General features: G+C 33.5%; 1 protein-coding gene across 9 annotated transcripts; it reads left to right on the top strand.

Moving 5' to 3' along the window:
- Window positions 1–371: 371 nt before the first annotated feature.
- Window positions 372–13,166, top strand: LOC115986355. 9 transcript variants are annotated; one of them, XM_031109251.1, is made up of 9 exons: window positions 372–746; window positions 1,547–1,912; window positions 6,131–7,316; window positions 9,413–9,878; window positions 10,041–10,118; window positions 10,813–10,911; window positions 11,862–12,054; window positions 12,240–12,664; window positions 12,783–13,166. In XM_031109251.1, exons 4-9 carry the CDS (start codon window positions 9,468–9,470, stop codon window positions 12,996–12,998), a joined length of 1,422 nt encoding a protein of 473 aa, XP_030965111.1. In that variant the 5' UTR covers window positions 372–746; window positions 1,547–1,912; window positions 6,131–7,316; window positions 9,413–9,467; the 3' UTR covers window positions 12,999–13,166. The 9 variants fall into 9 exon arrangements, with proteins under 9 accessions (XP_030965111.1, XP_030965112.1, XP_030965113.1 ...); XM_031109252.1 differs by lacking the exon at window positions 1,547–1,912; XM_031109253.1 differs by lacking the exons at window positions 372–746; window positions 1,547–1,912 and adding an exon at window positions 5,594–5,770.

Below are 13,166 nucleotides of genomic sequence, written 5' to 3'. Positions count from 1 at the left end.
TTATAAATTCCTATTATTAACTTTTTTTAAAAAGAAACAAATAATTAAAAAATTATTGCTAATAATATATTGTGGTCATCTTTTAATATTGATATTCCGAAATTTTAAAAATTTTGAACAAAAAACTTCAACCCCTAAGTTTGAATTCTGATTTCATCCTTGATTCTAGTGACTGATTTATATTTATGGGGTATAAAATGCTTAACTACCCTTTTATTTTTCATTAAAATAAATTTATAATTCAAAATCCCCTATGGACCCTATCCCTTATTATAATTATATAAAGAAAGGGGCACCATGGAACGTGCGGTAACCGTGTAAGTAATTAATAACCAGTGGGGCGTCCAACTGTCCCAAGAGGCAAGAATACAAATAGGAGTTGGAGGAGATGGACTTAATCCCTTCACAGAGTCTCTCTCCTCTCCCTCCTTCTCCTAATCTCCTCCAATCTCAAGCTCACTTTCTCATCTCCATTGACAAGTAAAAACCTTCTCAACCTCCTTACAGTTTTGTCAGTTTTCCCATCACCTTAAAACAAGAAACAACAACGAACCGCGATTCTATTTTTCTTTTTCATCGCTCGGAGATTCAAAAGTCATTCGCTTCTCTTTCATTGATTCCCTTACATACATACACGTTCATCATTTGCAACTCCTTGCCGTAAGTGTTGGACGAGAAATCTGAAGAAAACTTTTACAGCGCTCTGTTCGATATTGACTTGCTTTCCGCCTTTGTGGCTTTCCTTGGTATTTTCTCTCTCTCTCTCTGTCTCTCCCTCTGTGTCTCTCATATACTGTTGCATCAATTATTTTATTTATTTTTTTTTTTCCTAGTGTATATTAAACCACGCGGTATATTTTAAATTTATTTATTATTTTTTTACTCGAAGGATTCATGCATGAGTTAATTTTTTTTTTTTTTTTTTGAAAGGGTTCACTTCAGATTGTTGTTGCATCAATTTAAAAATTCTAAGAAATTTTTAGCTCACGTCCAATAGTGTTTTGAGTGGGCTTTCTTTTGTATGCTTCTCTTTTTTCATGATCTGTTAGTGGAGGACACATCTTTTAGCTCTCAACAATTTTAGTTATATGACTGGACTGTCATTAACAATATGAATTCACTCCTGAATATTCTACTTATTTAGGGTCCGTTTGGTATATGTATTTAAAAACAAAAAATTGTTGTTTGAAAATGTTTATGAAAATACGCGTGGGTGAAAAAATATATGAAAATATGTGAAATGTTGTTTAAAAATTGAAAATGGTTATTTGAAAACACAAACCAAACATGAATTTTTTTTTTTCCATTTAGCGTTAATTTTCTAAGAATATCATCAATTGTTAGGTTGCAAAACAAACTGGAAAACTAGCATCTCGAGTTTTAAAAACTCGAGTTCAATTAGAACTCGAGTTTTTAAAACTCGAGACCCAAGTGGAGATCCAATCGATGGCATCTGACTTGGAAAATATTCCACGTAGAACTCGAGTTTTATAAACTCGAGTTCCATTATTATTATTATTTTTTTTATTTATTATTTTTTTTTCAGATTAGCCTTTGTCTTCTTCTTTCAGTGTATCTCCAAGAACACAAGCAATGACACCCACCAACTCCAGCCTCCATTACCGTCGCCACTCCAGCCTCCATTACCGCCCCCACTCTAGCCTCCATTACCACCGCCACGTCCGATCATAGCTCCGTCAGCAAAAGGCAATAACTTGTTGGGATGATGACGATGAAGAACATGGAAACAAAATTGAAGCAGTTGGGCAATTTAGACTCAGATCGTCTAATTGCCCACTCATATTTGTTCTTCCTTTGTTCTTTGTCGCTATTCTTCGTCGTCAAATCGTTCCTCTGTTCTTCGTTGTTAGATCATTGGTTCTTCGTCGTCAGATTGTTGGTTCTTCTTCAGGTCTGTTCTTCCTCTGTTCTTCAGGTCTGTTCTTCAACGTTAGTTCTTCTTCAATTCTGGTGTTCTTCAAGTACCAAAATCGAGTCTCAGAGACTCGGTTTTTCTTTTTAGAACTCGAGTCTTAAAGACTCGAGATATATGTGGCATTTTCTGTCCAACTCATCCAGCACAAAGACTCAGAAAGCGAGTCTTTAAGACTCGAGTTTTAATATGGATCTTGAGTTTCTAAAACTCGAGATGCTAGTTTGCTTATACATTTCAAATGCGTATTAACTTACTACATTGTAGACCCTTACACAGCTACTCTGCAAATATCCCTAACCAAACACCCCTTTATTGTTCAAACTATCAATTGCTTATTTTCTGTATGCCTCTTCATTCTTATTTACTTGGGCTTCCTTTTAACCGGGACAAGGAAAAAAAAGTGTTAGTAAGGAAATGAAGGAAGATATACTGTCTATTTGGAAACAACTTATTTAGCTGAAACTGAAAACTTTTTATTAAAATAACTGTAAATAAAGCTAAAAAGTAGCTGATACAATGAGGCTCATAAATAGTACTAAAAAATACAATAAGACCCATGAATAATAGTAAAAATAAACTGAATAGTAAAAAAGTTGGTTTTTTAAGCAATCACAAACACACACAAAATAAGTGAGAATTAGCATGCTCTCTCCTTTGTTCTACCACATAACCTCATCTAAACTTTACAAGCCTAAATTTTCAATTCTTACAGCTATAGGAAATGATTTTTTTTTGCCTGATGTTCTACCAAAGATAGAAATTTCTCTTTAAAATCTACTTATCCCTTTCTAAAAGGTCTTAAATCCTTTGAAACTTCCTCCTTTCTAGGATAGTTGGATTTGGAAAGCTAACACAACCTAGAGAATATAAACTTCTCTTTGGCTCTGCTCCTATCATAGTATTCCAGTAAAAGAAGTATTGGGTTCAAGGAGTTTAATTCTTAGATTGTGTTTGGCATTGGCTTAAAAAACCAGCTTATTTTACTATTTAGCTTATTTTTGCTACAATTTATGGGTCTCATTTTACTTTTTAGTATTATTCATGAGTCTCATTGTACTATTTTTGTTAACTTTTACTTTAATCTACAGTACTTTTTGCAAAAAGTTATCAGTTTCAGCTAAATAAATTGTTCCTAAATGGACACTTAATCAAATCAATTTTATACTTTGTTTGGAGTGAAAAGATACTATGAAAAAGGAGGGAACAAAAGAGAGAGAAAAAATGTGATATTTTGTTCTTCGTTTTTTTTACATTATTTGGTTAAAAAAAAGAGATAAGGAAAAAAAAAAAAAAGAAATTAGAATCAAAATACAAATTATCCCCAATTTTTCAATTTTTCATTCCATCATCTGGGTGAAAATAGCCAAATACCACGTTTTGGCAAAATTTGTGACAAACTAGCACTGTTTTGAAAATATTTAGCAATCTACCACTTTTTTAGTACTCGAGTTTAGTAAACTTGAGTTCCTAGGTGAGTCGTCAACATGACACTGTTAACTTAGAATTTGTGTAATTAAAAAAGTAATATGGTACTCGATATTACGAAAATCGAGTACTTCTTTATAGTATTCGAGCTTCAAAAGGTCTAGTGCCTTGTTTTTCTTTTCTTTTTTTCCTAGTTTTTGTTTCATACAAAATTTTTACTTATTTCATTTTTTTTTTTTTTGACCAAATAGGTAGAATATCTTATTAAAAGAGTAAAGTAATACATGTGTAAGAGGGTCTAGGAGCTAGACATAGGCTGAAACAGCTATCCTAAGCCCATGGACAAGACATATATCAGTAATACAAACCTAGCACTAGCTACATAGTTCCTTGATTTGCCACTAGCGTATGATATTCATCAAGTAAAGAAGATGCCCCATGTAAAATTGCCTCAGGTTGCGCTTGTGTGTCTTCAAAATAATACTTGTTTCTGGCGTTCCATATTGCCTATGATTTAATGGCCTAGTGCTCCATTTCCTTTCTTGTCAGCTTGTCCATCAAATGAAATTACCAACTCTTATTATTTTTTTGTGCAGCACTTTTACAACAGCATACTTAATGAGACCTCTGTCATCCGATGCTTTTTTTTGTATGAAACAAAAGGTAGAAAAAAAAAAAAAAGTACTCGATTTTGGTAAGTTCGAGTATTATAAAGAAGTATTCGATTTTCATAATATCGAGTACTATATTTATTTATTTTTCATAAATTTTAAGTCAGTAGTACCATGCTAGCAACTCATTTAAAAACTCGAGTTTACTAAACTCAAGTACTATTTAGAACTTGATTTTGTGAAATTCGAGTACTAAAAAAGTGATAAATTGTTAAATATTTTTAAAACAGTGTTAATTTATCATAAATTTACCAAAATGTAATATTTGACTATTTTCACCTATTTTTTATTATCTTTCTACCTTTTATCCAAATTCAACGGCTCAATGCATGGCGTTGGACTTAGAGAGTTGGTGTTGTGCTAGTGAATGACATGCGTCACATGCTGCCAAAGTTAAGCAATCAGGGCAGACTTTTGAATAATGTATACAAAAGAATAATGATAGGATTAAAGAAATTGGTGAAGGTGCGATCTAATGGCCTACTATCACACTTTTTTTAATTATAATTTGTCATGTTATATGGTGGGTTGTGACATAAAATTGTATCAAATACACTCTCATTAATCATAAATCAACATATCATGTGAGGAGTTATAATATAAAATTGTATCAATTTGGATGGTGTTAGCATTACAAAAACAAGAAAAAGTAGAAAACCACAACATTTTCAAAATTAATATATCATCATATCATTAAATGAGTTTCGCACTTTGGCCGTTTGGCGTACTAATTTTAAAATATTTGTGAAACTGTTATATGGCTATCATTATTCCAAACTTTCAAGAGCTTCTTGCCATCCATTTCCGACTCTGCTGCATCTGCATAAGCAATCCTTTTCATACTGTTCTACCAAGAAAGTCATTTTCATACTGACTACGTGAATGTTCTAAACCATTACTTTTTCTTTGAATGATGTCCAACTTTAGTATTTTTCAACTTTGATTGGCTAAAATTTAAAGTGGCCACATTACGATTGGATTTGCATTTGTCTCTTCTTCTCCTCTTTTCTTTTATTTTCTTTTTTCTTTTTTCTTTTTCTTATTTTATTTTATTTTTATTTAAAATTTAATATTAGTTTTAAATTTGATAATTGGAATGAGTGATTTAAATCCTTAACGTTAGAGATATCAAGAAGTACTAATCAATTAAATTACAAAACTCTTAATTAAATTATTAAATTTTTTTTTTTTAAATTTGACTAAAACAATGCTATGAACATAACAAAAATTCACAATTTTTTCACAATATTATCAAATTAACACATTAAAAATTTGAATTAGAAATTGTGGTGGACCATATATGAATGTTATGAAATTATTATGAAATTTTGTTATATTGCTATCATTACTCTATTTGTATTAATGCATATTAGTTTAGAGTATTCTGTTTATTTTAGTATAAGAACTTTTTTATTTTAATTTTACACGAGAAATTTACAAAAACACACATAAGATTATTTATAATACACTTTATTTTCTTTAAATTATAATTAATTATTTATTTATTATGAATTCACTTGTCCACTTTAAAACACACACATTGTCACATACTTTCTCTTTATTTTTTCTGTACTATACTCTCTCTCTCTCTCTCTCTCCAAACCAACCATCTTCTCTCTATCTCTAAAATTCTGTGTCTCTCGCGATCCTCCATAGCCAGAGCTCTGTCCAAAGGCAAGAGCCCCAAAGCCTTCGCCAGCATCAGTGGCAACAAAACTCAGCGGCACCACCACAAACAGTGGTTGCTGCCCTCTCCTTCTCTCTCATCTCTTTTATTTTATTTCCGATTCCTTGTGGGTTTGGGGATTGAGGTTTCTTACACCAAAAAACTCCATAAACAAACCTCCAAACTGATGATTGCTCTTCATTCAATGAAGATTGATGAAAATTAAAATTTAATATTGATTCTCAAAGTCTCATTCACGTTGTTTCTAGCAATCAATAAGTATACATACGTTTTTCTGAGTCACAAACATACATCTAAATATTTAGAACTTTATATATTTACTAATTGAATTCCGTGTATTGCACAGTTTTAGTTATCATTGCGATTCAAAGAATCATCGCGATTCTATTTTCCTTTTTCGTTTGCTCGCAGGTTCATAAAGCATTCGCTTCTCTTTCATCGATTCTCTCACATACGTACGGTCACCCATTGCCGTGTTGAATGAGAAATCACAGAAAACTGTTCCAGCGCTCTGTTCGATTTTGACTTGCTTTCCTGCCTTCTTACAAGTTGTTTGGTATCTCTCTCGCTCTCTCGCTCTCATTATACATGCATCCATTATATATTTATTTTTCCAAGTGTATATTGAACCACGCGGTATATTTCAAATTAATATTATTATAATGAACCGTAAAAGTAATAGCTTTTCTGTTGTAATTTTTACTTTTTTTTTTTGTTCACTTTTCATGTTCTTTATTTGTTCAACGTTCATGCATGAGCTAATCTGAAAAAGGTTCACTTCAGATTGTTGTTTCATAGATTTAAAAATTCTAAGGAAAATTTTCCCAATAGTATTTGAGTGGGGTTTGTTTTGTATTTTGCTTTTTCGTCATGTTCTGTTATTGGAGGACACATCTTTTAGTTATATGATTGGATTGCCATTAAAAATATGAGTTTGCCGCTGAAGATTCTGCTTGTTGTTCGAACTATCAATTAATTTTTCTTGGTCATAGAGTTTAATAATTTCAATAAAGCTGAAGTCACAACAATTTCATAACGACACTCAATTTTACCTACCACCTTAGTTACACATGGGTCATTTTAAAAAAGATTGTAGATTTGTGATAGCCCAAGTGTGAATTGGTAGACAAATTGCTTTTTGTGAAATTGTTAAGAATTTTTGTTGTGACACTAGTTTTGTTGTAAGCCATTGGCATTAACCCAGCCGGCCAGCTCACATGTAAAACTCAGCCGTCCAGCCCACATGTAAACACCAAAAAAAGAAAAAAAAGAAAAAAGAAAAAAAAGAAGAAGGGTAAGTTCAAAAAATGTAAACCCAGCACCGAAGACTCCAGTCTCCAAACAGAAAAACAAAAGAAAAAAAGAAAAGACAACCTAAGGGCTAAGAGGCATGACAGAGAGAGTGAGAGGCGAGAGACTGAGAGAGACTCTGCCGCTGCCCAAACCGTGAGTGAAGCCGCCAAAACGAGATGTGAGAGCTTGTTGCTGCTGCCCACGCCGTGACGCCGCCACCACGCGAGACCCATCTCACAGACCCATCTCGCCGTGACGCCGCTGCTGGCTTTGATCTGCTCCAGCCTTCACACTACACACTCAAGTATTTGATCTATCCTTCAAAATCTCAGAATCTGTGCTTGTGGGGTTTGTGTTTTAGTGAATCTATGCTTGTGTTTTTTTTTGGCTTTGTGACTCTGTGTTTGTGTCTTTGTGATATGTGACTATGATTGTGACTCTCTCTTATATTATATAGATAGGAGAGAGAGTAGAGATGACAGAGAATATTTTGCGGTAGTGGGACAATAAAATAAGAACAAGTCATAGTAACAGGAAAAGTGATTCAACTTTTAAGGAATAAAAAGGGTAAAGGATTCGTTGATAGTGTACAATAAAATCATAGTGTTGGTAGTGGGACTGAGTGAGTGACCAGGAAAAAAAATTAATAATAAAATAAAGGAAAAGATACAAAGACAAAACTGGGTGAGTGACAGGAAAAACATAAAATAAAATAAAGGCTAAGATGCAAAGACAAACGACAAATCATATAATATGATAAATTGTTACATAAATTTATTAAAATAACAATGATTGATTTGCACCTATTATTAACTCATAATACTATAATTAATAATTTAAAATTAGATAAATTTATAAATTAAAAAGTAATGAGAAATACTAAATTTATAATTAAATGCATCATGCATATTACTCTTAGTATTTTTCTTTGCTTGAACTTTTTTTTTCTTATCTACGCCCCCAAGCTTGAATTCTTGGATCTGTCCCAATGAAAACCCATGTGACAGGTTCATTCTAGTTTTTCAAATTGGTGGAAACGTGTAAGTTATATGCATCAGATTTGATCTTGCAATCTGCTGATCTAAGAGGTGAGATAAGTGTGTAGCTAGCGTAAAAAGAGAGAAAAAAAGATGTTATACTCTGCACCACATTGATTAAATTGGGTCCATGAGTAAATTGCTTTATTATTTAGAAAATGTCAAAATGAAGTGAGTGAATACTAAATTAAGCTTGGTTTTGTGCCTTTTATCTCTCTCTCATGTCATGATTATTTGAACCTGACAAGTATCAATAATTTAATATCTTTTCATACAAGTTTTAATGTTTGACATTTTGTTACATGAGATCTAGCATAGGTTGTGTTTTGAACATGAAAGTCAATGCTATTCCTCTGCCTAGCTTAGCTAGCCAACCATATTTTACACCCAATTACTAGGGGCTTTGAAAATATGATAAAATTTCTGGTTAACAGTTTGAGTTTTTTTCCTAAAAAATTTATTAATTGGGCATGGAGAAATCCACTAGCGCATGTGCCATGTGTCAAGTGATAGGAATATCATTTTGTTTTTATGTTCCCTATTTTTTTTTTTTTTTTTGAGAAAAACAAAAGTTTTTATCTAATTTATCTGTTGTTTAAATAGAATTTGTTCATAGAAAATAAAAATATTCTTTGTTCTTGGTGAACTTTAGATCTAAGGTGGAGGTACTGCTGAGAAAGTTGTGTGAACTGTCATTTATTTTATGGTTAAGAAGTTTTTCTAATCATGTTTCAGTGCTTTTAAATGAGAATCTCAAGTTCTCCCTGACAATGTAGAAACTTATAACTTTTATTTGCATATAATGTGAGTTTTTTTTTTTTTTTTTTAATGGGTTCGGAGATGAAAAAAATTTAATTATGACCATGCTAGAAGATTTTTTCTTACATTATGGCAATCTTGGAGATGGAGCAGGCAATATCGATGTTCCGAATTTTTTTAAATTGAATTCAAAGACATCATTCATTAAGTCCATGATCTTATAGGAAAAGTATTTTGATTTTTGTCCGAATGGTTGTTTGAGGGAGAAGATGTACTAATACCAATCAAAATTGAAATGTTTGGACTATCATATGTTATTTCTTTTGTGTTTTTATCTCTCTGATGTCATGACTCACAGAACTTAGATGCCAACACATATTAATGAGCTTATATTTCTCAAGATTAACCTTTAATTAAAATGAATTACAATGGGTGTCTTCACTTGTGCCTATGTGCACATAATTAGTTTTTTCAAGAGTGTAGTAGTTGAGAATTGTTTGCAGGAATTAAAAGTACTAACATTATCATCATTGTCAGCAGTAGCTGGATTATTATTATAGTCATATAGATTTGGCCTCTGAATGAACATCCTAATTTATTTCAGTGAATATTGAAGTTATTCCAAGAGGAATCAAGCCTTGAGGTTTTGGTGGGAAGTCATGGATATTGGGACTGCTGACTCTGAACCCAGACGAAGTGGATCATTTAGTTGCACAAGCAGTGCCAATTCTTCATTGAGAAGGCGTTCTATAAGTTTGTCAGCAGCTGCACCTGTACATATTGATGATGACATTGAAAGTGAGATTGTCTCAGAGGCAGGAGACATTGGGGATCGGGCTCTTCATAGCAACAGGCACAGTGAGAGTAGCAGCCACCGCTTTTCTGTTGATCCTGCATTAGAGAATGGAGTTTCTGCCCCCACTTCTGGGGATACTCTGTTGCACCTTAATAGTTATTGGTCTCGTGATCCACCAACAATGACTACAATCTCCGTAGTGACACCATTGCCTGAGGAAATCGTATCTCCCCTTTACACAGATGCAATTGTGTGCTCTAAAGACAAAAAGCAAGTGAGCTTTCATCAACAATTTCTCATTTCTTTATCTTTGTTAAATGAAATTCCTGAACTTTTTTGGTAGTTGTTGATTATTTAATGACTACTTTAAACATGTCTTGTTTCCCTCTGATCTGATTGTTCAAGTAATGCGCGTGTTTCATGTTTCTATATGCAGGTCGATAAGGAAAGGTTGCCAAAGTTATTGGATTATGCTTTCTGCCTCATTCATTTAGCTGTTTTTGGGATTCTTGGGGTAATATGCACTATATATATGCACACTCCTTTTAGTTTAGTTTAGTTTAGTTTTTATTTTATTTTTTTAATTATTTATTTATTTATTTTTAAGTTCTAAAATGCAATATGCTCATAACTTATAATGCCATTGTGCTTATTTCTTTTTACAAGTGTGTGGTGTTTGGTTTTTGGGGGAAGAATTTTGATGCAAATGTATTTTGTGTTGCCTGATAATATATGTTTAAAAACTAACTTCTTTAAGCCAAAGGAATACAGATCAAAAGATATAATATCCAAAAAAAAGAAAGAAAAGAAAGAAAAGAAAAAGGAAGTTCTCTAAGAGCGTCATTGTAATTATTATTGTTGATTATCCATGTTTGACATAACTAGATATGAACCATAGTGCTGGATTTCTGAACAATCCAACCTCTTGGAAGTAACTGAATAGTTTTTTGACAAAAGTTGGAGAGGCTCAAATTAGTGTCTTAATAATTTGGACATACTACCTCCATTTTGTCATAAGAATTTGGAAATGACTAAAATTATTAATTTATCATATGTATGAATTGTAGTTCTGTGATTGGGCTGGTTGGAATTTCAGTCTTCTCTGGATCAGACAGAATTTCCACTTTTGCATTTGATTAATTGTAAATTTCATGTTGGTAAGCATACTCAGCAATATTATGATATTTAATATGCCACACAATGTGCAGGTTTTGACGAGGTATGTGCTACAAAAGCTGTTTGGTCCCGGAGTCGCTGGCTTGACAAACGATGAAAACATTCTGTACCTTGACCTTCCTTCCAATATGGTCTCTCTCTTTCTCTCTCTCTCTCTCTCCTGATGCATGCACACACATTCAGAGCATTTTAAAGGAGTCACTTGGAAAAAAAATGCATCTGAACTACTTTACATTTGACATTAAGATGTGTCTTATTTCAATGTTATTTTAAGTGTTTGATTTCCATTGGAAGAATCATTGTGAATCACTGATTTGGTCTTTTTTTTCAATGTGTATATCATGCATATGCTTGGGCTTTGTGAGAAAATTATGGTGGCAGGTGATGTGGTTGAGGAATCACTCATTCTTGAACTATGTGGTGATAGTTCAATGTTTACTTTGTTAAAAATCAAATCAAGTTATGAGTATTTGGAGGATATGATTAAAGAATCAAGATAAGTTAATTTATGATAAAAGAATTAAATATGTTGAACATGCACTGATGATAACTATAGTCAATTGTAGCTAATTCTTTATGGTCATGCAAAGTAAAATTGTTTGAGAGGTATTTTACATTTACTCCAAAGATACAATTGTTTTGGACAACATTTGCTTCTAGAGTTGGGACTTTTGTGTTAGTCACTCTCCATATTCAATTACAATAGTGGATGAGATTATGCAAGTGTTTTAGCCTACATTTTTCCTAGCTCTGAAGAATCGCTTATATGATTATATGCTCCTAATTACAACTTATGTCTAGCATAAATTATGAAGGTCCGTCACAGTACAGGATAGCTAGGATTGGGAAATTAGAAATTCATCTTGATTCTTTGGTTTGGTAAAGTCTTTGTGATGGAACTTTGTGTTGTGCTTGGTGTTGGACTTAAGAGTGCCCAAGGACTGACATTCTTATATGCAGTTTCTTGCTTTCAACCCTTCATATGTGTGTATAAAGGTCACAAAAGACATTAATTGGAAGATATAAGATATTCTGCTTCAAATAATAATAATAATAATAATTTTTTTTTTTCATTTTTTAGGTTGGTTCTTTCTTGATGGGGTGGTGGGGTATTGTTTTCAAAGCAGACATATCCAGCGTGTCAGACTACCTAGCAATAGGATTGACGACTGGTTATTTGGGAAGTCTTACAACTTTCAGCGGTTGGAACCAGAAAATGCTTGATCTTATTGTTGATGGCCACTGGGTGCTTGCTGTGCTTGGTTTTCTTGTAGGTAAAAATCCATACTGTAAGAACTATGTTGTCGTAGTAGTGTAGGTAATCTGGTCCATTAGAATGAGAAATATTAGATTTGAATTGTATATCCCACTTTAGTCTATTCAAAACTTAACAACAGTCTATAGCCTGCTTTGGCACTTAAGAGTGATATGGTCCTTTAACCTGTATGATTCCATGCAGGTTTGTTTCTTGCAGCCTATTCCATTATTTTTGGGGTTGAGACAGCCAAGGGTTTCAGGTGGCTTCTAAGAAGGCGAAATGCGTGTACAGGAAGTGGCACTCCAAGCTCAAGCAGCAACTGGAGGGTGGACAGCTTCAAGCGTCACTTAGCAGTCATGGTGGTGTTGATTTTGATGCTAGGCTTGTTATGGGGTGTATGTGGAGCACTATTGAGGGAGGAGTTTAGCAGTGGCGGCAGTGGTGCTCAGCTATGGTTGGCTTGTTTTGTTGGACCTCCAGGTGTGTGGATCAGGTGGTTCTTAGCCAGACTTAATGGACGTGGGTTAGGCAGGGCTGGTTTGTTTAAATGGGTGCCATTTGGGACTCTAGCTGTCAATGTTTCTGCAGCTTGCATCATGGCAGCCCTCTCTACTGGGAAGAAAGCTGTAAGTGTTGACAAATTCAATCTTGGGAATTTCCCAAATCATGTAAAAATGAACATGTCTCCATGAGCGTTTGTTACATGCATAGCACATGACCACAAGCTTGAATCATTTGATGCAGGTGAATAGCCAGACTTATGATACTGTGGCTTCGGGCATACAAATTGGATTGGGCTGTCTGAGTACTGTCTCTACCTTCATTGCCGAGTTCTATGCAATGAGAGAAAGCGAACACCCTTGGAGGGCATATGCATATGCATTGATTACCGTTTGCATCTCATTCGGGTTGGGGATATTAATATACTCTGTACCTGTTTGGACAAAGGGGTATGGGTAATATGTTTTTGTTTTTTTTTTTTTTTGGGAGGAGGTAGAGCAGGTAGATGGCAGCCTTATTGTGTACATCATATATGCCTGATATCAAGTTGGCATTTAGGGTTCATTTAGATACAGTTGAAAACTAAAAATTAAAAACTGAAAACACTGTAGTAAAATTATTTTTAAA

The sequence above is a fragment of the Quercus lobata genome, chromosome 4 (assembly GCF_001633185.2).
Source record: "Quercus lobata isolate SW786 chromosome 4, ValleyOak3.0 Primary Assembly, whole genome shotgun sequence".
Lineage (NCBI taxonomy): Eukaryota > Viridiplantae > Streptophyta > Magnoliopsida > Fagales > Fagaceae > Quercus > Quercus lobata.
Note: the sequence above shows the minus strand (reverse complement) of the source record. Positions and strands in the feature narration are given on the sequence as shown.